The sequence below is a fragment of the Oryctolagus cuniculus genome, chromosome 9 (genome assembly GCF_964237555.1).
Source record: "Oryctolagus cuniculus chromosome 9, mOryCun1.1, whole genome shotgun sequence".
NCBI classification, from domain to species: domain Eukaryota; kingdom Metazoa; phylum Chordata; class Mammalia; order Lagomorpha; family Leporidae; genus Oryctolagus; species Oryctolagus cuniculus.
Window position 1 is genome coordinate 11,362,633 of NC_091440.1, and position 25,837 is coordinate 11,388,469.

General features: G+C 41.0%; 1 protein-coding gene across 1 annotated transcript in view; it reads left to right on the forward strand.

The window, feature by feature from the left end:
- The window catches only part of NALCN (sodium leak channel, non-selective), a 375,525-nt gene that overhangs the window by 34,355 nt on the left and 315,333 nt on the right, over nt 1-25,837 (forward strand). Inside the window, exons 5-6 of the mRNA XM_051849987.2 lie at nt 1,035-1,174; nt 1,263-1,391. Coding sequence (XP_051705947.1) covers nt 1,035-1,174; nt 1,263-1,391 — 269 coding nt within the window. The remainder of the gene's footprint in view (nt 1-1,034; nt 1,175-1,262; nt 1,392-25,837) is intronic.

Below are 25,837 nucleotides of genomic sequence, written 5' to 3' on the forward strand. Positions count from 1 at the left end.
TTATTTGTTTTTAAACAGATATATAAAATCTATTCACTGAAATACAGAAAAATGCGAGGTGATATTTCTGTATTTATAAAATAAAAATGGAATTTAAAATTCTAGCCTATTCATGTGACTAAATCCTCATTAAAAGCAGCTAAGTCGATTTAAAATGGGATTCATATTGATCAACATAAAATACTACATTCCAAATGCAACATGGCTTTATAAGAAATGGGGAACATTTCAAATGCTTAAGAGCGGGAGTTTGTTGGAAAATAGTAGAATTTCTTCCCATGCATTCATTTAGGCTTCATTTTGCTCTGAATTTCACCAAAATAAGTATATGTTTTTGATTTGATTTGATTTTGATAAGAAAACTGAATCTGAGATCCACCTTTGTAAAAAATTTTTAAGTGTACGATATGTGAGTGTTGATGGTAGGTACCATGTTACATGGCAGATCTCTAGTGTTTGTGCCTCATTAAATATTCAGAGTGACACACACTCACAGGCTGCCTGCTAGCTCCTCATGGTGTTTGTTCATAAGCTCCTTCCTTATTTTTATAACATTCATCTCTCCAGTGATCTGATTGTGTCCCACCTATTAGTATGTTCATTTTCCATTTAATCATCTTTGTGTTATTGATAAGTATGTTGATTATCATTTTGCCTCTGTCAACAAATGACAAAATTTCTTTTTTTGTCACAGTATTTTCCTATTTTCTCCATTATGGATTTTGAGTTAATGAGGAAGACTTAGTATACTTGCACTTTAGTTGAAGTTACACTTGTTTTTGTATTGAAAGCTGTGCCTCAGTGAATCAGATGAGAGATTAACAAGACGAATGTCCCTTTCATTAGTTTATATATTTCTTTTAAGGTAGCCACAGATTCAAAATGTATGCAAAAGAAACTTAATTTTGGTGGACAGTAATGTAGATTCAGAGCACAGGGTACAAGTCCTTACACTGTTGACTGTATGTTCCAAGACTACAAGCAATAATGCTAAGGGAAAATCTAAACCTGTTCATTTGCACCTTAATTGACAGGTGTTTGAAATTGCTGATCTAGTCGATCAAATGTCACCTTGGAGCATGCTGCGAATCCCCCGGCCTCTAATTATGATCCGGGCATTCCGCATTTACTTCCGATTTGAACTGCCAAGGACCAGAATCACGAATATTTTAAAGTAAGTACTGCTTTTGCCTACACTGGGGCAGGGAGAGCTTCCTGAAAATGTTCTAAGTTTTGTCAACGTTGTCTGCTTTTATCCCTAGGCGATCGGGAGAACAAATATGGAGTGTTTCCATTTTCCTGCTCTTCTTTCTGCTTCTCTATGGGATTTTAGGAGTTCAGATGTTTGGGACATTTACCTATCACTGCGTAGTAAATGACACAAAACCAGGGTAAGTTTGTGAACTGTGATAACATCTGGACGATTAACCAGGGCATTTGAAAATTTTCACAAGTAAAACCTCAGTATCAGAGAGAGAGAGAGAGAGAGAGAGAGAGGAGTGTTTATGTACTCTGTGCTGTGTTTCCTCAGTATTGTTTTGTCCAATTTGTGAAAGACAGGTCTGTAGTCACACCAGATTGAAAAAGGCACCAGATGGGCGAGTAGATGGGGCGCATGCTGAGTATACACTTAGAAAGCCACATCAGTCTGGCAGAAGGGGATACATTGACAAAATTGATGCACCTTTCATGATGTTAGAAGTGGGGTGCATGTTAGAGAAAAAGATCATTTTTATATTTATTGCCTCTGATCATTCTTCCCCAAAATGTTTCCTGAAGGTGTTGTAACCTCATTTCTAGACAGGACATTATGATCAGCTGCATTTCTGTTTTGTACTGTGACCAGGGAAGATACAATGCATTTAGTTAGCTAGTGTTTTTTGTGCAGGGAGAGCCCCTGCTTTTCCTACAAGGCTAACTACTGTTCATGGATGGCACGAGGGGAGGAGTTGTGGAAGGAGGAAGGGAAGGGGTGCTGGCCCCAGGGCACACTGACCGAGTGTCCTCGCAGTGCCTGTTAGAATCTGAGTGAGCACTTACAGGACCACCTAGAGGCACAACAGATGTGGCTCGACCACGTTGTAGGACGTGAGGTTGGAGAGGTGGCAGAATTAATGTTACCTCTGTTTTCAGGCTTTGAGCAGGAATTGGTCTGTTGGTTTACAGGAACTCTTCTATAAATCACAGAAAGAAAATTCTTGATTTGGCTCATAGAAACTAAATAAGAAGCATTTTATTAAGTTCAGTGGAGATTATAAACTGTCATTCATCTTCAAAATATTTTAGTGTGGTTCCTTTACAAACCAATTGAGTATATGAAGATTATTGAGTTTTAAAATCAGTGGAAACTGCTACTTGGTGTTTTCTGTACTTGAAGGTTTTTTTTTTTTTTTTTTTTTGTAAAACATGTATTTCTATGGGGGAAAACTAGGTAAATGGCAGATAATGGCAGATAAAGAATCTTCATATGTTCTTATGAGTATATACATCATGCTAATCTTGGTTCAATTCCGAGTCTTAGTTGTGTGACTTGTATACCTTGTTGAGTTCATTGCTTTGTGAGGTGGGGAGTGTAGCAGCATACAGGAAGGTGAAGTGAGAAAGTGAGCCAAGACATAAGCCCAGTGCCTGGCACACAGGGAAGCCACTCTCTCTATACTGGTTGTCTTGGTTGTCACTCACGCTCATGGTAATTGTAGATTACGTGACTTCTAAGAATATAACGCAATGTCCTGGAGACTACAGATTATGTTTGTTGTTTGCTGTCTCTCTACCCACAAAGGATGTAATTCTAGCTTGATGGAAATTTTTCTCCCCATCTGATTTTTAGCATATGCAAGGTTCTCAGAAAACATGAAAGAATGTAGTGACTTTCAAAATCATTAGGAAAATTTCACTGGTGAAATGTCAACTGCAAAACATTAGGTATTAATCAATGCCCTAATTATTATTTGTTTTATTTGTCTTTGTGAAGTACATGAATGCATGTCAAATATATCAAAAATTATTTTAGGACTGTGAGCAGACACCATGTACTCTTTTATAATATACAGTATTGTGGGGAGCAACTGAAACTAGACTAAATTACTGGAACTAAGACTAACACTATGCATCTGATCTCCCACAATATGGCACTGAGCGACAGCAAACAACTTCTACACAGCTGCCTCGCCAATTTGACTGGTAAGCTGCAGGAGCTGATCCTGCTCCTGATTGGAGGAGAGCAGCGTGCTCGGCGTGTGGGTAGCAGAGCATGGATTGGTGGAAGAGGACTATAAAGGAAGAGAGAGACAATATGCACCGGAAAACATCTGAGGAACATCTGAGCAGCCCCCGAGAGAGCCGGCCAGTTGTGTGCCGACCCTCCACGGAAGCGGGGAAAGTGGTGGGGGTGCTGCCCCTCCGCGGAGGCGGGGGGCCGGCAGCTAACCCGGGACGGCGTCGTTCCTCCGCGAGTGGGGGAACAGCAGCTAACCCGGGAAGGGCCGGGCAAAGAGAACAGCGCAGGGTCCAGTGTCGTTCCTCCGCGAGAGGGGGAGCAACACAGTATCATGTTGAAGTAAAGGACCTCATTTTTTAATCCTTTAATATAATTTTAACTTGGTACCAGGTGAGTGAATTATTTACTTAAAACTATTTTTAAAACAACAACAACCACTACCCCACAGTGCCAGCCCCGATACATTTTGATTTTCAAAGAACTTACTTAGATTTCTAGATTGGAGGGAAGAAATTGTCTAAAAATGTTCTTGCTGATAAGCAGTTTTACTCTTCTGGTCAGACAGCAATTTCTGTAAATCTTCAACATTTAAATTTTTTTTTATCTTTTTGTACTTTTTTTCCTTTTTTTTTTTTTTTTTTTGCTTTCAAACTTTTATTTGATGAATATAAATTTCCAAAGTATAGCTTATGGATTATAATGGCTTCCCACCCATAACGTCCCTCCCACCTGCAACCCTCCCCTTTCTCACTCCCTCTCCCCTTCCATTCACATCAAGATTCATTTTCGTTTCTCTTTATATACAGAAGATCAGTTTAGCATACATTAAGTAAAGATTTCAACAGTTTGCTCCCACACAGAAACTTAAAGTGAAAAATAATGTTTGAGTACTAGTTATAGCATTAAATCTCAATGTACAGCACACTAAGGACAAAGATCCTACATGAGGAGTAAGTGCACAGTGACTCCTGTTGTTGACTTAACAAATTGACACTCTTGTTTATGGCATCAGTAATCACCCTAGGCTCTTGTCATGAGCTGCCAAGGCTATGGAAGCCCCCTGAGTTCACTGACTCTGATCATATTTAGACAAGGCCATGGTCAAAGTGGAAGTTCTCTCCTCCCTTCAGAGAAAGGTACCTCCTTCTTTGATGGACCATTCTTTCCACTGGGACCTCACTCGCTGAGATCTTTCATTGAGGTTTTTTTTTTTTTTTTCCATGCCTGAAATACTCTCATGGGCTTTTCAGCCGGATCCACATGCCTTAAGGGCTGATTCTGAGGCCAGAGTGCTGTTTAGGACATCTGCCATTCTATGGGTCTGCTGTGTATCTCACTTCCCATGTTGGATCATTCTCTCCCTTTTTGATTCTATCAGCTAGTATTTGCAGACAGTATTTTTTTTATGTGATCCCTTTGGTTCTTAGTCCTATCATTATGATCACTTGTGAATAGAAATTGATCACTTGGACTAGTGAGATGGCATTGGTACATGCCACCTTGATGGGATTGAATTGGAATCCCCTGGTATGTTTCTAACTCTACCGTTTGAGGTAAGTCAGCTTGAGCATGTCCCTAATTGCACATCTCTTCCTTCTCTTATTCCCACTCTTATATTTAACAGCGATCACTTTTCAGTTAAGTTTCAGCACTTAAGAAGAATTGTGTATTGATTACAGTATTCAACCAAAAGTATTAAGTAGAACAAACAAAAAAAATACTAAGAGGGATAACATATCAAGTTGCTCATCAACAGTCATGGTGAGGGCTGATCAAGTCACCGTTTCTCATAGTGTTCATTTCACTTTAACAGGTTTCCTTTTTGGTGCTCAGTTAGGTGTCACCTATCAAGGAGAACAAGTGGTATTTGTCCCTTTGGGATTGGCTTATTTCATTCAGCATAATGTTTTCCAAATTCCTAACAGGGATCACGTTTCAGTTAAAATTTAAACACCTAAGAATCATTGTGTGTTAATTACAGAGTTCAACCAATGGTACTAGAACAAAAAAAAATACTAAAATGGATAAAGTATTACATTGTACATCAACCGTCAGGACAAGAGCTGATCAAGTCACTGTTTCTCATAGTGTCCATTTCATTTCAACAAGTTTCCCCTTTGGTGCTCAGTTAGTAGTCGCCGATCAGGGAGAACATATGATATTTGTCCCTTTGGGACTGGCTCAATTCACTCAGCATGATGTTTTCCAAATTCCTCCATCTTGTTGCAAATGACTGGGTTTCATTGTTTTTGACTGCTGTATAGTATTCTATAGAGTACATGTCCCATAATTTCTTTATCCAGTCTACTGTTGATGGGCATTTGGGTTGGTTCCAGGTCTTAGCTATTGTGAATTGAGCTGCAATAAACATTAATGTGCAGACAGCTTGTTTGTTTGCCAATTTCATTTCCTTTGGGTAAATTCCAAGGAGTGGGATGGCTGAGTTGAATGGTAGTGTTATCTTCAGGTTTCTGAGGAATCTCCAGACTGACTTCCATAGTGGCTTAACCAGTTTGCATTCCCAGCAACAGTGGGTTAGTGTCCCTTTTTCCCCACATCCTCTCCAGCATCTGTTGTTGGTAGATTTCTGAATGTGAGCCATTCTAACCGGGGTGAGGTGAAACCTCATTGTGGTTTTGATTTGCATTTCCCTGATTACTAGTGATCTTGAACATTGTTTCATGTGTCTGTTGGCCATTTGGATTTCCTCTTTTGAAAAATGTCTATTGAGGTCCTTGGCCCATCTCTTAAGTGGGTTGTTTGTTTTGATCTTGTGGAGTTTCTTGATCTCTTTGTAGATTCTGGTTATTAACCCTTCATCTGTTGCATAGTTTGCAAATATTTTTTCCCATTTTGTCGGTTGTCTCTTCACTCTCCTGTTTCTTTTGCAGTACAGAAACTTCTCAATTTGATGCAATCCCAATAGTTGATTTTGGCTTTGACTGCCTGTGCTTCTGGGGTGTTTTCCAAGAAGTCATTGCCGGAACCTATATCTTACAGGGTTTTTCCAATGCTCTCTAATAATTTGATGGTGTCAGGTCGTAGATTTAAGTCTTTAATCCATGTTGAGTGAATTTTTGTGTAAGGTGAAAGGTAAGGGTCTTACTTCATGATTCTGCACGTGGAAATCCAATTTTCCCAGCACCATTTATTGAATAGACTGTCCTTGCTCCAGGAATTGGTTTTAGATCCTTGATCAAATATAAGTTGGCTGTAGATGTTTGTGTTGATTTCTGGTGTTTCAATTCTGTTCCACTGGTCTATCCATCTCTTTCTGTACCAGTACCATGCTGTTTTGATTACAACTGCCCTGTAGTATGTCCTGAAATCTGGTATTGAGATGCCTCCGGCTTTGTTTTTGTCGTACAAGATTGCTTTAGCTATTCGAGGTCTCCTGTGTCTCCATATGAATTTCAGCATCATTTTTTCCAGATCTGAGAAGAAGGTCTTCGGTATCTTGATTGGTATTGCATTGAATCTATAAATTGCTTTTGGGAGAATGGACATTTTGATGATATTGATTCTTCCAATCCATGACCATGGAAGATTTTTCCATTTCTTGGTATCCTCTTCTATTTCTTTCTTTAAGGTTTTGTAATTCTCATCGTAGAGATCGTTAACGTCCTTGGTTAAGTTTATTCCAAGGTATTTGATTGTTTTTGTAGCTATTGTGAATGGAATTGATCTTAGAAGTTCTTCCTCAGCCATGGCATTGTCTGTGTATACAAAGGCTGTTGATTTTTGTGCATTGATTTTATAGTCTGCTACTTTGCCAAACTCTTCTGTGAGTTCCAATAATCTCTTAGTAGAGTTCTTTGGGTCCCCTAAATAAAGAATCATATCATCTGCAAAGAAGGATAGTTTGAGTTCTTCCTTCCCAATTTGTATCCCTTTAATTTCTTTTTCTTGCCTAATAGCTCTGGCTAGAACTTCCAGAACTATATTGAATAGCAGTGGTGAGAGTGGGCATCCCTGTCTGGTACCAGATCTCAGTGGAAATGCTTCCAGCTATTCCCCATTCAATAGGATGTTGGCTGTGGGTTTTTCATAGATTGCTTTGATTGTATTGAGGAATGTTCCTTCCAAACCCAGTTTGCTTAGAGTTTTCATCATGAAAGGGTGTTGTATTTTATCAAATGCCTTCTCAGCGTCTATTGAGATAATCATATGGTTTTTCTTCTGCAGTCTGTTAATGTGGTGTATCACATTGATTGTTTTGTGCACATTAAACCATCCCTGCATACCAGGGATAAATCCCACTTGGTCTGGTTGGATGATCTTTCTGAAGTGTTGTTGCATTCTATTGGCGAGAATTTTATTGAGGATTTTTGCATCTATGTTCACCAGGGATATTGGTCTGTAATTCTCTTTCAATGCTGCATCTTTTTCCGTGATGCTGGCTTCATAGAAAGAATTTGGGAGGACTCCCACTTTTTCGATATAGTTTGAGAAGAATTGGAGTCAGTTCTTCTTTAAATGTCTGGTAGAATTCAGCAGTGAATCCATCTGGTCCTGGGCTTTTCTTTGTTGGGAGGGCCTTTATTACTGTTTCAATTTCTGTCTCAGTTCTGGGTCTGTTTAGGTTTTCTGTATCTTCCTGGTTCAATTTAGGTTGGTTGCATGTGTCCAGGAATCTATCCATTTCTGATAGGTTTCCCTGTTTGCTGGAATACAAGTCCTTGTAGTAGTTTCTGATGATTGTTTTTATTTCTGTGGTGTCTGTTGTTATGTTTCCTTTTTCATCTCTGATTTTATTGATTTGGGTCTTTTCTCTTCTTTTTTTAGTTAGTTGGGCCAATGGGGTGTCAATTTTGTTTATTTTTTCAAAAAACCAGCTCCTCGTTTGGCTGATTTTGTAATGTTTTTTGGATTCAATCCTGTTGATTTCTTCTCTGATTTTAATGATTTATCTTCTCCTGCTAGATTCGGGTCTGGTTTGCTGTAGGTTTTCTAGATCCTTGAGGTGAATTGAAAGCTCATCTATTTGGTGCCTTTCCAATTTCTTGATGTAGGCACCTATTGATATAAACTTTCCTCTTAACACTGCTTTTGCTGCGTCCCAAAAGTTTTGGTATGTTGTGCTGTTATCCTCATTTACTTCCAGAAAATTTTTGATTTCTCTTTTAATTTCTTCTATGACCCATTGTTCATTCAGGAGCATGTTGTTCAATCTCCATGTGTTTGCATATGCTCTAGGGATTCCTGAGTTGCTAATTTCCAACTTCATTCCTTTATGGTCTGAGAAGCTGCATGGTATGATTCTAATTCTTTTGAATTTGCTGAGACGTGCTTTATGGCCTAGTATGTGGTCAGTCCTAGAGAAGGTTCCATGTACTGCTGAGAAGAATGTAAAGTCTTTAGCTGTAGGATTGAGAGTTCTGTATATATCTGTTAGATCCATTTGGACTATAGTGTCGTTTAAATCTACTGTATCCTTGTTGATCTTCTGTCCTGTTGATCTGTCTATTTCTGAGAGTGGAGTATTGAAGTCCCCCAGTACTATTGTATTGGGGTCTAAGTGTCCCTTTAAGTCCCTTAACAAATCTTTTAGATAAACCGGTGGCCTGTAGTTTGGTGCATATACATTGATAATTGTTATATCTTCCTGTTGTATTGATCCCTTAATCATGATATAGTGTCCCTCTTTGTCTCTCTTAACAGTTTTTGTGGTAAAGTTTATGTTGTCCGATATTAAGATGGCTACGCCCGCTCTTTTTTCATTTCTGTTGGCATGGTATATCTTTTTCCAGCCTTTCACTTTCAGTCTGTATGGATCTTTGTTGGAAAGATGTGTTTCTTGTAAGCAGCAAATAGATGGGTTTTGTTCCTTAACCCAATCAGCCAATCGGTGTCTTTTAACTGGACAGTTCAGGCCATTCACGTTCAATGTGACTAATATAAGTGGTAACTTTGCCCTGCCATTTGCCAAAGATAAGTTCTAATATATGCTTTGAATTCCCTGTGATCTTTTGCTGTGAGGTTTCCTTCCTTTACCTTCTTTCATATTGATGACCGTGTTTCTGTGTTTCTGTGTGCAACACATCTTTAAGCATCTGTTGCAGGGCCAGACGAGTGGCCACAAAGTCTTTCAATTTCTGTTTGCTATGAAAAGTCTTTATTTCACCTTCATTCACAAATGAGAGCTTTGCAGGATATAATATTCTGGGCTGGCAGTTGTTCTCTCTTAGTACCTGGCCTGTATCTCACCATTCCCTCCTAGCTTGTAGGCTTTCTGATGAGAAGGCAGCTGTGAGTCTGATTGGAGATCCTCTGAGAGTAATCTGACGTTTCTCTCTTGCACTTTTTAGGATCTTTTCTTTATGTTTCACTGTGGAGAGTTTAATTACAACGTGTCGTGGTGAGGGTCTCTTTTGGTCGTGTTTATTAGGGGTTCTGTGAGCTTCCTGTACTAGGATTTCTCTGTCTCTCAAACCTGGGAAATTTTCTGCTAATATCTCACTAAAAAGGCCTTCTAATCCTTTCTCCCTCTCCATGCCTTCAGGAACTCCTAGAACCCGAATGTTGGATTTTTTAATAGTATCCTGAAGATTCCCGACAATATGTTTTAGATTTCTAATTTCCTCTTCTTTTCTTTGGTCTGACTGTATCCTTTCCTGTTCTCTGTCTTCTAAGTCCGATATTCTCTCTTCTGCTTCACCCATTCTGTTTGTAAGGCTCTATAATGTGTTTGTCATTTGATCTATTGAATTCTTCACTTCATTATGATTTCTCGTCACTATCACAGTTTCCTGTTCTACTAGTTGTTTCATTTCATTTTGATTCCTCCTTAATATTTCATTTTCGTGAGAGAGATTTTCTATCTTGTCCATTAAGGATTTCTGTAGTTCCAGAATTTGTTTTTGAGAACTTCTTAATGTTCTTATCAATTTTTTGAGATCTGCTTCTTGCATTTCTTCTAACTCATCATCTTCATAATCTTGAATTGGGGTGTCTTTTTCATTTGGGGGTGTCATAGTGACTTCCTTGTTTTTATTACCTCGGTTTTTGCGTTTGTTATTTGGCATATTGGAGATATTTGGTTTCTTCACTGTGGTGCTTTTTCTTGTTATACTATGACTCTAGATTAAGTGGACTGTCTGTTTTTGATGGAGCCTTAGAGGCTTGAGATGGGTGTGGCCTGAGAGCTCTGTTTGGTGTGCCAAAGGTGACACTCCGAGGTTAGGTGTGGTAGATCTCTCTCTCTTTCTTTCTTTCTTTCTTTTTTTGATTCAAAAGGGAAGCTGAATGAAGTTGGAGGTAGTTAGCAGGCAAATGATACACCCACAGGAGCCAGAGATTGGAAGCTCTTTCCCAAGGACCACGCAGGGAATCTGTTTGGCCCTCAGAGTGGGCTCAAATTCTCCTTCAGTCTCCCACTGGGTTGCCAAAGTTACGGAATTGTAGCATTTCTGGAGAGTACTCACGTGAATTCCGTGAGTTCTCTCCCCCACCGTCTCTTTTTTCACAGTCTCGGTTCAGTAGCACCACAAATTCACTAGGTCCTTATCTCCTGTTAATTCACCCCGCCCAGAGTCAGGTTTTTCTGCTAGGCTCAGGGCCAGTGCAGACCTGAGGTCGCTCTGCTTATGACGTATGTCCAAGATGGCGCCTGCTCTTTGTCTTGCTTGCCTTTGAGAGGTGAGCGGAGAGAGAGAAACCTGTGTCCGTATCAGTCACTTTTGTTTCTCTCTCTCTCTCTCTTCTAGTTAGCCTGGTGAACTTTTCCCCCCGGGGTCGTTCCCTCTAGTCTCCTCTTTCCGCTTGCCTGCCGGCATCTCGGGCTATTGAGGTTCGGCTCACCTCGCGTTCCAGCACTGGTGTGTTGAGTCTGCCGCTGGTGTCCTGAACTGTGGGCTCCCACGCTCTCCACGCAGGTCCACTGTGAATCACGCGTTCCGGAAGAGTTTCTTCTGCTGTTTCCTCCCCTACTCTTCCTTGAACCTGCAGTATCTCCACTTTTATTAAACTGTCTCTCCCCGGACTATCAGTGTGCTCCCTTCCTATTCCACCATCTTGAGAGAACCTGAAGATTTAAAAATTTTTTAAGAATTGCTTTAAGGACCAGTTTCTGGTCTAACTTATTGAGAATCCCATGATAATTTGAGAACAATATGGAGTCTGCAGTTTCTGAGTGTAGGTTTAAATGCCACCACCCATGTTGAGCTGGCTAATAGTGGTATGCTAGATATTTCTATCCTCAGGTTTTATTTGTCTGTTTCATCAATTACTGAGAGAGCTGTGTTAAATTTTTCACATATTGCAAGGAAAAGGAGTACAAATTTGTGCCACCTCACACAGGGCACCAAATATAAGGAAAAGGGTGCACCAAGTGTGAGAGAAAGATCACGGACCAGAGAGGAGACAGAATATGAACTCACAGCCAGACCAAATCGATTCAAAGAAAATAAACTCGCGGAGGTCGACCAGCTGCCAGCATGCACACAGCCCAAACATGGGGCAGAGGGCCAGATCCCAGCAGGCTGGGCCTTTTTATATCTTAGGTGGGCTAGGGGTGGGGGTGGGGGCCAGTAGGCCAAGGTGAGCTTCTCCATACGGCTTCTTCAAGTTTGGGGGCCTTTCAAACCTGGAGAAGAATGCAGGGGTAGAGTGGGGAACAATACAGGGTGTAAGAGGGAACTGGTCTCTTGAAAGAATCCAGGGGTAACAAAGAACCTGAGATGACTTAGGCTTACTATGCTATCACATATCACCAAAATGTTCAGTTTCTCTTTTAGTTCCGTCAGTTTTTATTTTCTATTATTTGCAAACCAAATAATGTTGCATAAACATAAAATGCCATATGTCTCTCTGATGAGCTAACCTTGTCATCATTATACATCTGATTTTTTTTTCTGAAGTAGCTTCTGGGTAGTCATGCTTTGTGATGAATCAAGAACATGACCTTTGAAACCTTTGAAACAAATGCTAACAATAACAATTAGATTTTACAACTCTAAAATAACTAATTTTCATTTAATCAGCTCTTATGAACCCATTGATGTTTTCCTACAATTAATGAAAATTAAGTGTACTTTGGTCCATTCCTATACTGACAATGAAAAGAAGCACATGGCAAATTCTTTTTAGTTTTAAAGCATGAGCTATAGAATTCTGAGACCAGCATGCTGATGATGGAGTTAAACCCATTGACAGGAGCTAAAATGAAGAAGAAATTCAGAAATAGTATTCTAGACTAGTTGATCAGCAACTCTAATTCCACTGTTAAAACCTTGGAGGTTTGTTTGTGCTTGTTTTGGTTTTTTTCAAATAAAGGAAATTAGTCAACGACCCATGAATACTAAATTTTTTTTTCCTCCCAGGCACACTGTGTGAAGGTAGAACTCCTACACAGCTTTGATGAGAGCAGAAAATGGTACAATTCCTTTAAAGGCTGGTTTGGCAGTTTTTTCCAAAAAGCTCAACAGGCACCCACCTCATCTCCCACTCATTCCACACTGGGTGTTTAATCACGGAAAGTGAAAACATATGCCCAAACAAAAATTGACACACAAATGTTCATAGCAGCTTTATTTGTGACAGCCCAAACTGTTGACACCCCAAATTTCCATAAATGGTAAATGGACAAACATTTTGGTATATGTTATATAATGAACCATGTTTAACAATAAGGAAGAATGAACTGTTGATATATATGACATCTTGGATGAATCTCAAAATAATTATGCTGAGTGAATGAAACTAGATAAACATTATGATATATTGTGGGATCCTATTTATGTAAAATGCTAGAAGTGCAAACTCATCTATAATGATAGAAATCAGCGATAACCTGGGAATAAAGGGTGAGAGGGAATAAGGAGTTACAAGGGGCACTAGGAAATCTTTAGCATGGATGGATATATTGATGACCTTGATGTTGGCTTTTTATATATGCCAGAACTTACCAAGCCTGGCACACTCACATGTGCAGTTTATCATATGTCAGGTACACTTACTCACACTGCGTAAAATGTTTCAGTGTGAAGTAGAAATCTAACTTTTCACGTGGTTTAGCAGTTGTTCCAGTATCATTTATCATGTTCTACTGTGTTACCCACTGAGCCACCTTTCACATTTACTGAATCCCTGTCAATACACCAGTCTGTTTTATTGTGCTTGATTGATCTATTTTATTATCCACTTATCAGTATACTCTATAATTGGCCTGCATATATAAGATTGTATTTCCAGCTCTCAGCCGTACATAAGCTCAGGATCCTGCCTTAGGATGTTAAAACCCAGTATTGGGCAGGAAGAAGGATACATGGCCCCCATTCATGCCGCCATTGTGTCAACTCCCATCTCTTCTGGCCCTACTCAAGTACTTCCTTCTCTTCTATGAATTGACATTTTTCAATGTATTTTTATTTATTAGGGCCTAGATCTACATTTTTAAATGCTCTATTTAACCAGTAGATCTAGTGGTAGTGGAAGGAGTAAGATTTAACATGGCTCATCTTGCCAGAATTAGCACTCTAGTACTCACCATCATCCCCCCCTCCCATTTTCTTCCTATACTATGAGGTCGTTGAAGACAGTATGGAGAGGGGCAGAGAGGACATTGTGCTACAATCATTTCTTCTCCCTAGTTCCTAGGACCCTAGCACAGAGTAGGTACCTAGTAACTATCAAATGCATCACTGATAACATTTTATATTTAGATGGATAGTGTAATAATAGGACAAATTGATAAAGAAGCAGAAATAAAAAAGAAGAGAGGAAAGTAAGTAAGTCACTAAATACAGGTGAGGTGCAGTGGTTAAATCATATAAAAGCAATGTTCAAAGCAGAAAAAAAAGGCAGTGAATCAATTCAAATGCAGGATGGGAAAACTGAAGGAGCAGTGAGTAAGGGAGTGACTGTGTGGGTGAAGGAAGAGACAAATGTGTGGAAGAAAATCTGTAGGCAGTTTCTGTTTTATTTTTTAAGTGTATGTAGGCTGTAGAATATGTCTAGATTGTTCCATGAGTGGATATGAAAATTGAAGATATTGTGTGGGTGGAAGACAATGGATTTGGAGGTGAGGAACAGAGGCAATCTGCAGATAAGAAAGTAGCTGTGTTCTCTCTGCAGTGAGCACAGGAAGCTCTTCACTGTTACTGTTTTATTAAAACCTAGTCAGAATGTGTGAATTATGAAACCTGTTAATTCAGCTAGATCAGGCATTGTGCCAGCACACTGACAATGACATTGACACATCAGCTATCAAACAAAGTGAGAAGAGGTACAGAAGTGCCCTCTGAACTCACAGCCCTTGAGGCTCTGCAGTCATAGACTTTGCTAGCTGCATGCCATCTTCAATACTAGAAAATTAATATCACTATGAAAAGGCCTCTTGTACTCTGAATATTGTTCAGGCTCCTTGTACTAAGAGAGAGTTCATCATGAGGAATTTCATCAGTGTTGGCAGAATGCTCAGTTGCTGGAGACATAACAGTTTTGGTGGAATATTTGCATTTTTTCCTCTTTCTCAGTTTCATAAATTCTGCCCAATAACATTCCATATATACATATATTTTGTCTTCTTTGTGTATGATTTTTTTATGATTTGTTTTTTGGTTTTTTGAAAAGCAGAGTTACAGAGAGAGAGGGAGAGACAGACAGACAGATACATACACAATACAGAGAGAGAGAGAGAGAGAGAGAGAGAGAGAAGAAAGGTCTTCCATCTGTTGGCTCTCTCGCCAAATGGCCGCAACAACTGGGGCTGGGCCAAGGCAAAGCCAGGAGCTAGGAGATTCTCCCAGGTCTCCTACATGGGTGTAGGAGCCCAAGGACTTGGGCCATCTTCTACTGCTTTCCCAGGTACATTAGCAGGGAGCTGTATTGGAAGTGGAGCAGCCGGGATTCAGACAGGTACCCATATGGTAGCAGCATAAACCACTCAGCCACAACACCAACCCCACTGCTTATTAATTTATTATTTCAGAAGAAAATAATTCACTAGCCTCATGATAGTAATGTTATTTATAATCAGAATTTTCATAAATTTAATGATTCATTTCAAGAACCAGTCACTTAGAACACTTATCTTTTAATTTACAACTTAATATTACTGTTATAATGTCCCATGCATAAGCAGGAAAAGGTTCCAACAACACTATTTTGCCATTAGTTCTAAGCCAGACATCAATTTCATATTATTTTTAATTATTATTAATTATTTCATATTATTTTAAATTTATTCATATTATTTTTAATTATCCAGACTCAAAACACAGGAAATCTCAATTTTTAAAAAATATCCATTTTTTGTTTCCTTTTATGGCTTCTAAACTGTGAGTTTAAAAAGATCAAAATCCTGTCATTTGCTACAACACGGATGAACTGGAGGACATTGTGTTAAACAAAATAAGACAAACATGGCATGGGATGACTTACCCTTGGGATTTCAGAGGGATCCACAGAAGGCAGGGTAGAGCAGTGCTTAGCGAAGCTAGGGGTAGCCGGGGAGAGGGAGAAAGTGAGAGAAGATGGAGTTTCTGGTTGAAGGGTTCAAAGTTTCTACTGGACAAGAAAATTAAGTTTTGGGATTTAATAGTAGTGTATATTTCAAGATGACTAAATAGGCAAATTCAAAAATATCAACACAAACATGTTAAGTAAGTGAGGTGACGGGTAGATCAGCTTGATCTGATCATTCCACATTGTATGTTTATATCAGAACATTGCTGTGGCATACCATAAATGTCCTACAGGTATGATTTGTGCATCAAAAATAGTATCAACTTTTCCCACAGACATCTCCGAGTCAGATATTAAGTTATGGTGTGGTCGTGGTGTTGCCAGTACTGCTGTGACCTCCTTTCTCTTAGTCATGTCCTTTAGCAATGTCCCAATGTCTGCCTAACTGACTTACACACTCTAGGGGAGTTTTCCAACCAGAAACCTGAACTCATCTTTGAGGCAAACAGGATTGAATAAGAAAGCAACTCAGTGTGTGGGGGTTTTGCTTTTGAATAGAATCTCTTTGGTTTAAGGTATCCAGAAAAGCTTCCTAGGCTGTCTTCAGTAGCGTTACTAGTTAAGCTTTAGACCCCAACTGGGAATGAATGGCAACCCGAGGCAATTATGGGAAGAGTAATGAGATTTGACTAGGCAAAGCAGTTCATTTCCCGAAGAAGGTTGAGAGGAGCAATGGCCTGTGGCAGAAACAGGTGCTGCGAAATACCAAGTGTGAGGGCTCCTGTCTCCCTGGAGCTGAGGAGGAGCCTGCACGCGGGAGCTGGCAGGCGAAATAGAAAAGATGAAGACTCCCTGATACCTTATTATCCTTCCTGGGGAAGCAGGGGACTGCATTCATAGCTTAGTATCAAATAATGGAATCTCATTGCCAAGAGAGAGATAATTAGAATGACTCAAAGGCAAATGTTAAATATGGAGAAGTTTAATAGACACAAAGAGGATTCAGACAGGAGTTCAGGTAAATACGTGTGATGGCAGAGCTGCTACTTCAAGACCGAGATGTGATGTGACCACAAATCCACAGTGCCCAGGACAACCCGAGCTATCCCTGTTTTTCCAGTGATCACGCCTAGCTTCCTTTTCCAACTTCAGGAATCCCAATACAGGCAAAAGATTCTATAGGAACTTGGAGCAGCTTTTAGAAAGTGACCATAACTTATAAAATATCATTGAGGGCTGGATCAGAGCCAGTATGAAATTGGAACTTGGCTGGTTTGCTGTTGGTGGTTCAGATACACTTTTGGTTGACTTCTGATATCCTTGCAAAATAAATGAACTACTGAGTATAAATTCTGTGAACAAAATAATGAGTTTTTTTTTTCTTGACAGAAAGATCAGGAAAAATGAAAAGAAGGAATATAGTAGAATTGAGAGTGTTCGTTTTAAATTAATTCATTGATTAATTACTTTAAAAGGGAAAGAGACAGAGTACTTCCATGCACTTTATTTATTTATTTTTTATTTTTTGTTTTTTGACAGAGTAGACAGCAAGAGAGAGACAGAGAGAAAGGTCTTCCTTTGCTGTCGGTTCACCCTCCAATGGCCGCCGCAGCTGGTGCGCTGCGGCCGGCGCACCACGCTGATCCGAAGGCAGGAGCCAGGTGCTTCTCCTGGTCTCCCATGGGGTGCAGGGCCCAAGCACCTGGGCCATCCTCCACTGCACTCCCTGGTCACAGCAGAGAGCTGGCCTGGAAGAGGGGCAACCAGGACAGAATCCGGTGCCCCGACCGGGACTAGAACTTGGGTTGCCAGCGCCACAAGGTGGAGGATTAGCCTAGTGAGCCACGGCGCCGGCCATCCATCCACTTTTAAGCTCTCCAAATGCCTGCAACAGGTGGGGTGGGCCAGGCCAAACTTAGGAGCTAGGAACTCAGTTGGAATCTTGCATATGGGCGGCAGTAACCCGTTTACTTGAGCCATCACTTCTGCCTCCCAGGATGCACATTAGCCAGAAGCTGCATTGAGAGCAGAACCTAGACTCAAACCCAGGCACACTGACGTGGGTACAGCATCCCAAACAACGTCATAACCGCTGCACCCAATGTCCATCCCTTATTTTTGAGTTTCTCTGGACTTATCAGGAGATAATTTTCTAAAACATGTTAAATCATCAGTGCTTCGAATTCTGCAGTGGTCTATGACATCTTCTTGCTTTAAGTTTAGATTACAAGTTCTTTGGAAAGGATGAAGGGCAAGAGAAACTGCTCCATCTACTTATTGGGCTCATGCACAGTTGCCTGCCAAGTAAGAGACAGGAAAAGATGTTTGCATAACTGCCTGTTGGGAAGACTTTATTTAATTTAGATACAAAAATGTGAGGGGTTTGTGTACTTTCTAATGAAATTGCTAAGCGTATTTGTTGAATATATCTCAGGTATTTTGCATTTATGTCAGTTTTCAGAACAACCAGGAAAATTATTCCTTCTAGTTTTGCAGTCCTAGAGAGGTTAAATAACACATTCAGCTGTTAAGTAGAGAGCCAGGGCTTGAAGTCTAAGTTTCATGCTTTCTTGCTTGTTCTACCATTTGAACAACTCCTGTAATATTTTTTTTTAAATTTATTTATATGAAAGTACAGTTACACAGAGAAAGAAGCAGAGAGAGAGAGGTCTTCCATCCGTTGGTTCACTCCCAAATTGGCCGCAATGGCCAGAGCTGCTCCCATCTGAAGCCAGGAGCCAGGAGCTTCCTCCAGGTCTCCCACATTGGTTCAGGGACCCAAGGACTTAGGCCATCTTCTACTGCTACCCCAGGCCATAGCAGAGAGCTGGATGGGAAGTGGAGCAGCTGGGTCTCTAACCACCACCCATATGGGATGCCGGCACTGCAGGCTAGGGCGTTAACCCACTTGCGCCACAGCACTGGCCCCTCCTGTAATATTTTAATTTGACATCAACAAACCTGTGTGCACATCCAGACCCACACCCATATACATAAACTCCTTATAATAGATATAGAATACTGTCCATGCATAAAAGACAATGTTCCTATAGTACTGGATTCTATCCTTATGCAGAGGCCACATCTAGGGGATTCAGACTCATCTAAATATATGATGTAGTGATAGGTAATACGCATTTAGGACCCCATGTTATCTTTTGCTCTGTGTGTTGATCTCTAAGATGTGAGCCACCTGAGCCACCAGTAAAGTCAATCTTTCATAAATAGTAAGTTTTAATGTAACTATAAGAAAATATTTCAGAATATACTAAACTTTCATATGCAAGTTAATATCAACTTGGTTTGCATCACAATAGCAAAATATTTGTGAGAGTCTTTGGTATAAGAAGAAACCCTTGCAGTCTAAAAGGAATTGAATAGTTTATTTTGATAGATTCAACTATAGCATTACCTTCTTTTAAGATGCATTTTATGTCAGAATTACAGAGATAGACGGAAAGAGGGAGAGAGAGAGATCTTACATCCACTGGTCCACTCCCCAGATGGCCACAATGGTCCAATGGTCCAGCACTGGACCAGGCCAAAGCCAGGATCCTTGAACCTAGAGCTTTATCCAGGTCTCTCACATGGGTGGCAGGAGCCCAAATATTTGGATCATCTTCCACTGCTTTTCCATCCACAAGGAGCTGGATCAGAAGTGGAGCAGCCAGAAGAAAACAAGTGGCACCCGTAAGAGATGCCAGCCTCGTGAGGCCACAGCACTGGCTCCACATCTTTTCTTTTTATCTTAAGTAGATATACTATATTACCTTAGAAGATAAAGTAGTATTACACGTTGCAAAACCTTGATTTATGGTTGTGGTCAGCAACTTTTCTTGAATGATTGTTATTTTATCTTCTCATTTCATTCCATAACAACCTGCTAAGTTGTGTTCTATTATCTTCTACTCTGTGTTATAGCCAAGGAGGGGAAACCCAGTAAGATGAGAGAGATGGCCAAGAGGAAAGAGGTTGAGAGAGCCAGAAGCAGAGATCAACACTGCTGTCCCTGCCACAGATCTCTAAGCATTCAGTCGTAACTATTTCCATAAATGAGATGATCCTCCACATATGTATATCCAAAATGTTTGGGTAAAATATTTAGTTTCCCTTTGATTACAAAGAACACATATTTTGGAGACAAGTTCAAAATGAAGTGCATGAGTAAGTAGTTAAGATTGTTGACATGGGGGCCGGTGCTGTGGAGTAGCCAGTAAAGCCACTGCTTGCAGGCTGGCATTCTATATGGGCAACTGTTTGAGACCTGGCTGCTCCACTTCCTATCCAGCTCTCTTCTGTGGCCTGGGAAAGCAGTGGAAGATGACTCAAGTCATTGGGCCCCTGCAACCACATGAGAAAACCCAGAAGAAGCTCTTGGCTCCTGGCTTTAGATTGCGCAGCTCTGGCCATTGTGGCCAGTTGGAGAGTGAACCAACAGATAGAAAACCTCTCTCTCTCTCTCTCTCTCTCTCTCTCTCTCTCTCTCTGCCTCTCCTTCTCTCTGTGTGTAACTCTGACTTTCAAATAAATAAATCTTAAAAAAATTTAAAAAAAGATTGTTGACATGAAGACTAAATTTGGAAATGATGTACTAGAACTTATGAACATAATTTGTGGATGTGGATTTTTGAAGATTTATTTATTTGTTTGAGAGACTGAGAAACGGAGAGAGGGAGGGAGGGAAGGAGGCAAGGAGAAACAGAGAGAAAGAGAGAGTTCTTCTGTCTACTGGTTCACTCCCTAAACGACTGCAATGGCCAGGGCTGGGCCAAGCTGAAGCCAGGATACCCAGACTCTATCAGTATTCCAAGTACTGATATCAGGTATTCCAAGTGAATGGATGAGGTCCAAGTACTGGGACCATCTTCTGTTGCTTTCTCAGGTGCTTTTGTAGGATTGCAAGCGGAGTAGCCAGGACTTGAACTGGCACTTTGAGATAGGATGCCAGGGTCCCAAGCAACGGGCCTTACCCACTGAGCCACAATGCTGGCCTCATGAGTATGGATGGAAGAGCCCGACCAACTGTGGTCCTCATAAATAATCATTGCTATAGTTGCCTTCCTGGAAATCATATCCAATATAATTTTGGTATTGCAGCTCACCAGCCTGCTTTTCCCCATTATAGAAACCATAATATCATGCAACAACTATTGAAGCACCACCAGTAAATTTTGAAAATTCATTCCCAGGGTAAAATCTCTGGTAGAGGAAAATCACCTGGCAACTTTTAAAACTGATGATTCCAAGCTGCAACCTCCTTGACAGGTGTGGAATTCTGAGAGTGGGCTAGGTTAGAAAACCAGGAAACCCACCAGCGCTGCAGCTCAATAGGCTAATCCTCTGCCTTGTGATGCCGGCACACCGGGTTCTAGTCCTGGTCGGGGCGCCGGATTCTGTCCCAGTTGCCCCTCTTCCAGGCCAGCTCTCTGCTGTGGCCAGGGAGTGAAGTGGAGGATGGCCCAAGTGCTTGGGCCCTGCACCCACATGGGAGACCAGGAGAAGCACCTGGCTCCTGGCTTTGGATCAGCGCGTTGTGCTGGCCGCAGCGCGCCGGCCTCAGCGACCATTGGAGGGTGAACCAACAGCAAAAGGAAGACCTTTGTCTCTGTCTCTCTCTCTCTCACTGTCCACTCTGCCTGTCAAAAAAAAAAAGCCAGGAAACCCATTGAAATGAAATGTACACTATGAGAAACAATGGCTCAATTAGCCCTTGTCCTGACTGTCAAGGAACAGCTTACCATTTTATTCTTTTTAGTATTTTTTTTGTTCTACTTAATACCATTGGTTGAACTCTTTAATTAACACAATTGTTCTTAGGCATTTAAATTTAACTCAAAAGTGATAGCGGGAATAAGGAGGGAGGAGATGTACAGTTTGGCACTTGCTCACACGGACTTACCCCTAATGGTAGAGCTAGAAATGTGCCAGGGGATTCCAATTCAATCGCATCAAGGTGGCATGTACCAATGCCATCTTAATAGTCAAAGTGATCAGTTTAAGTTCTTAATTGATCATACTGATAGGTCTAAGATTCAAAGGGATCACATAAACAAGACTAGTGTCTGCTAATACTAACTGATAGAATTAAAAAGAAGAGAACAATCCAAATTGGGAAGCAGGATACACAGCAGACTCATAGAATGGCAGATGTCCTAAACAGCACTCTGGCCTCAGAATCAGCCCTGAAGGCATTTGGATCTGGATAAAAGCTCATGAGAGTTTCTCAGGCATGGAAAGCCAAGACACTGTGGCAAAACAAAACAAAACAAACCTAAATGAAAGATCTTTGTGAGTGAGATCCCAGTAGAAAGAACAGGCCATCAAAGAAGGAGTACCTTCTCTCTGTCTCTCTCTCTCACTGTACACTCTGCCTGTCCAAAAAAAAAAAAAAAAAAAAAAAAAAAAAAAAAAAAAAAAGGAGGTACCTTTGTCTGAAGGGAGAAGAGAAATTCCACTTTGACTGTGGTCTTGTCTAAATAAAATCAGAGTTTGTCAACTCAAGAGGCTTCCATAGACTTGGCAACTCAAGACAAAAGCCTCTGGTGATTACTGATGTCATAAATAAGAGTGTCAATTGTTAAATCAACAACGGGAGTCACTGTGTACCTACTCCCCATGTAGGATCTCTGTCCTTAATATGTTGTATTATGCAAATTAATGGTAAAGCTACTACTCAAACAGTACTTTGTGTATCTGTGTGGGTGCAAACTGTTGAAATCTTTACTTAGTATATACTAAATTGATCTTCTGTGTATAAAGATAATTGATAAGGAATCTTGATGAAGAATGGGATGGGAGAGGGAGTGGAGATGGAATGGTTGTGGGTGGGAGGGAGGTTATAGGGGAAAAGTTGCTAAAGAAAGTTGTACTTTGGAAATTTATATTTATTAAATCAAAGTTGGGAAAAAGCATTACTTAAAACTGTGGTTTTGTGTTAAACTTCCAAAGATATGTTACAGAGCAGAACACAAAATCTCATGGCTTTTTAGAGGACAGCTCTTGAGTCTTCAAATAAATGTGCTTGCTTCTAGCTGACTGCTTAGGTCTCTGCCTGGGGAAAATTTGAATTTCCTCTTCTACTAAGGCTTTTTCCCTAGAGATGTCTAAGGAACACCAGAGGAAATTAGAGCCACCTGTCATTCTCAAACAAACAAAAACAAAATAACCAAGTTTGTCCATGTGCTCTGGAGACTGTAGGGCAACCTTCTCAAAGTTATTCATCCCAGGGATTTTAGATATTTTTATTTCCAGCTGGTTTGAAGGGCCAGTGGTCTTGATCATTATTTCACATAGGTTGGGAGAGATATCTCTCAGGGTAATGTGAACAACGCTAAGTAGAGGGCTTTATGGCCCTCTTGGTGCAGGGTGGGAGAGATGCCAAGGTGGCTAAGGTTACGAGGGAGGTTTAGGGAGGTGTAGGAGGAGAGAGGCAGTTTTAACTTTGGCTGTTGACTCAGAGCTAATGATGAAATATCTATGAAATGCTCACTTATGGGACCAGAGAATGTAGGCATTGAGGAGACCTGGCAGGTCTGCTTGGTATTCAGTTACCCATCAAAAGACCTGATCCTGTCTGGCTTGCTCATTATAAAACAGAAGAGCCATCAAAAGGGTAGGATAATTTGTTCTGTTGTGAACAGGGAGCTCAGAAGGATGGGATCACCACTCCTTTGCTACTCTTATGGTAAAATTGGAACAGGATGGGGAGGGCCAAAGACCAGTTGGAGGACTAGGGCCAGAGGGTGAAGGCATGGAGACAGCCCCATTCCCAAACTTGCCTTTACTTCTCTGGGAGGAGGGTGTTGGAGAGGATCATTGATAAGGCAGGGGGAGTAGATTTTGAACAAGGTCTGGTTCTGAGATAATGTCGGAAGAGCTTTAGAAGTTAAGAGAACGTGAGCCAGAGAAAGTTTAGAGCTGAGATAGGAGAAAGCTTAGACATAGGAAAATTTTCCACTTTCCCAAATGCTCATAGAAGTGATAAAGATGTTGAATAGTGTCAGGGTCAAATGTGGCCTGGTTGTTGAGGTAGGAGACAACCAAGAGGAGAGTTAGACGGAACACAGGACCGAGAAGCTCCATGGCAACCCAGGGAGGCAGACGGTGGATATTGAGTGTTCCCAAGATCACGGCCATCTGACTCATAGGGTACATGAATAGAAAGTGGGAGTTGTCACCCACGCAGCCACTGGAGCCCCAGGCCTAGAGCTCTTGGAAGGCATAGAGCCTGTGGAAAGCAAAAGATCCGTGGAAGGCAAGAGCCCATGGGAGGTTGTGGTGCCTGGTACCAGGACTTCCAGACAAAGCAGAGTGGATCAACAACCTGTGGTAAAGACCACCTGTTCTGCGTCTTACCTCAGGATTTGAAAAGCCCATGCGTGGATGGAGATCACAGAGCATTCAGTGACGTGAAAGGAGGTCTGGGGGTGTGTTTTGTGACTGACAGAAATCCAGAACCCCAAAGCAATTCAGAGATCCCCGAGGGAGAGCAAGGTCAATGGGGGAGCCTGGATCTGCGTCATGGCACCAATGTAAAGACACTATAAAACACACCAAACACCGGAGTAGGGGAAGGCTTTATTGTTGGGTGGGGAAGCCCGATGGAGGGGAGCAGGGGAGAGGGTGAGAGAGTAAGAGAGAGAAGGAGAGCATAAACGAGAGAGGGTACATGTTCAGAAACAGGTCCCATTAAACCTTTGCCGAGGAGGCAGGAAAGTAGGAACAGCAAATCCCATTAGGGTGAGGGTGGAGCTGACACCAGTGGTTGGGCCATGGGGCTTCAGACCAAAGCCTACTATGCAAGGTGGCAACAGGGGCCAGGGCCCAAGATGGCATCTGGGGCATAGATGGTGCCACAGATAAGACTGTGCCATTTTACTAACTTGGGGAGAGAGTGTTAGGCAGCCCCAGTTTCCAGATTGGAGCTGTTGAGCACACCTTTGGTTCCTGACACCTTACTCCCCTGGTGCTGAGCATGTGTGCCTGTCATTGTCTGCGATCTACTGCCGTCTCCTGGCTCCTGTCAACCTGCACTCTTATCCATATTGACAAAGAGTGCATGACATAAAGGAGTGAACTTGGAGGAAATACATAATTAAAAATAAAACCAAACTACTCAAATACAACAAGATGACAATTTCAAATATTCGTAAAAAGAAAAATCATGCATTGCTATTAAATTTCATAGTCAAAATATTTCAAAAAATTTGAATTTTATCATTTTTGTCCTTATCTATGTTTCTTTATGGATTTGCCTACTCAGTCACTCAGGAATGGGTGAAGGAGTGGAAAAACCATATTAGAATGCTCAGTTTAACAATAAAAATAAATTATTCTCTAGAAAACATGCCAGATTTCACTTGTTTATAAAAAGAAGTGTGATGTCAATGTCATTCCTGCCACAGACAATTTATCTTGTTTTGCAGCCCCACCAAATGTCTAGATAGAACCATTAATAGTTTCCAAAAATCAATAAATAATTTATCTCTGCAAATAAGGTCTTTGCTTTCCAGGGTGGGGTTAGTTCTCTGAAGCATCCAGTACTAGCATCAGCCAGGCCAACTCATGGGCGGTTTTAATTAATCCTGACACGAGGAGGCTAAATAGAGGTGAAAGTGGAGCCAGATGATTTTCTGAAATGAACCTGAAGCAGCCAGAGCAGGTTCTCAGTAGGCACTCACGGTGACAGAGACAGCCTCTCAATTCAGGGCCAGCTCTCAGCAACAAAACCAACCTCATCTTCATGCCTGCCACGACAGGCAAGACAAGTACCACTTAAGGTAGCAGAGGCCGTTTGCACTGTTAGGAAGATTGTGTGTACGGGGGGCAGGAATGGGTGTTGAGAGAGGGAGGGAGGTTTTCTGCCCAATGGCTTTAATTGGAATTTGGCTGTTCTGTTTCCAGTGTCTCCCTAGGACATACAATGTAATCAGAAAGGAAATGCTACTGATGCAATAAAGAAAGTGCTCTTTGAGCTGTGCAGGGTTAGGTGTAGCATGTGGATTTGTTGTGCTCCGTACTTGCTTTGCATCATGAACAATTGCTCACAGATTGCCATCTTCAGAAATATGTGGTAGCTTGGCCTCTCGGAATGTCTTTTCCAATAAATGGATCAAATTTGGCTAATTAAGAGCTCAACATTATTCTGCTTATCTTCAGTTTTTCAAGGAACAAAACAATGTAAATGAAACTGCTGTTGTTATGTACAAATTC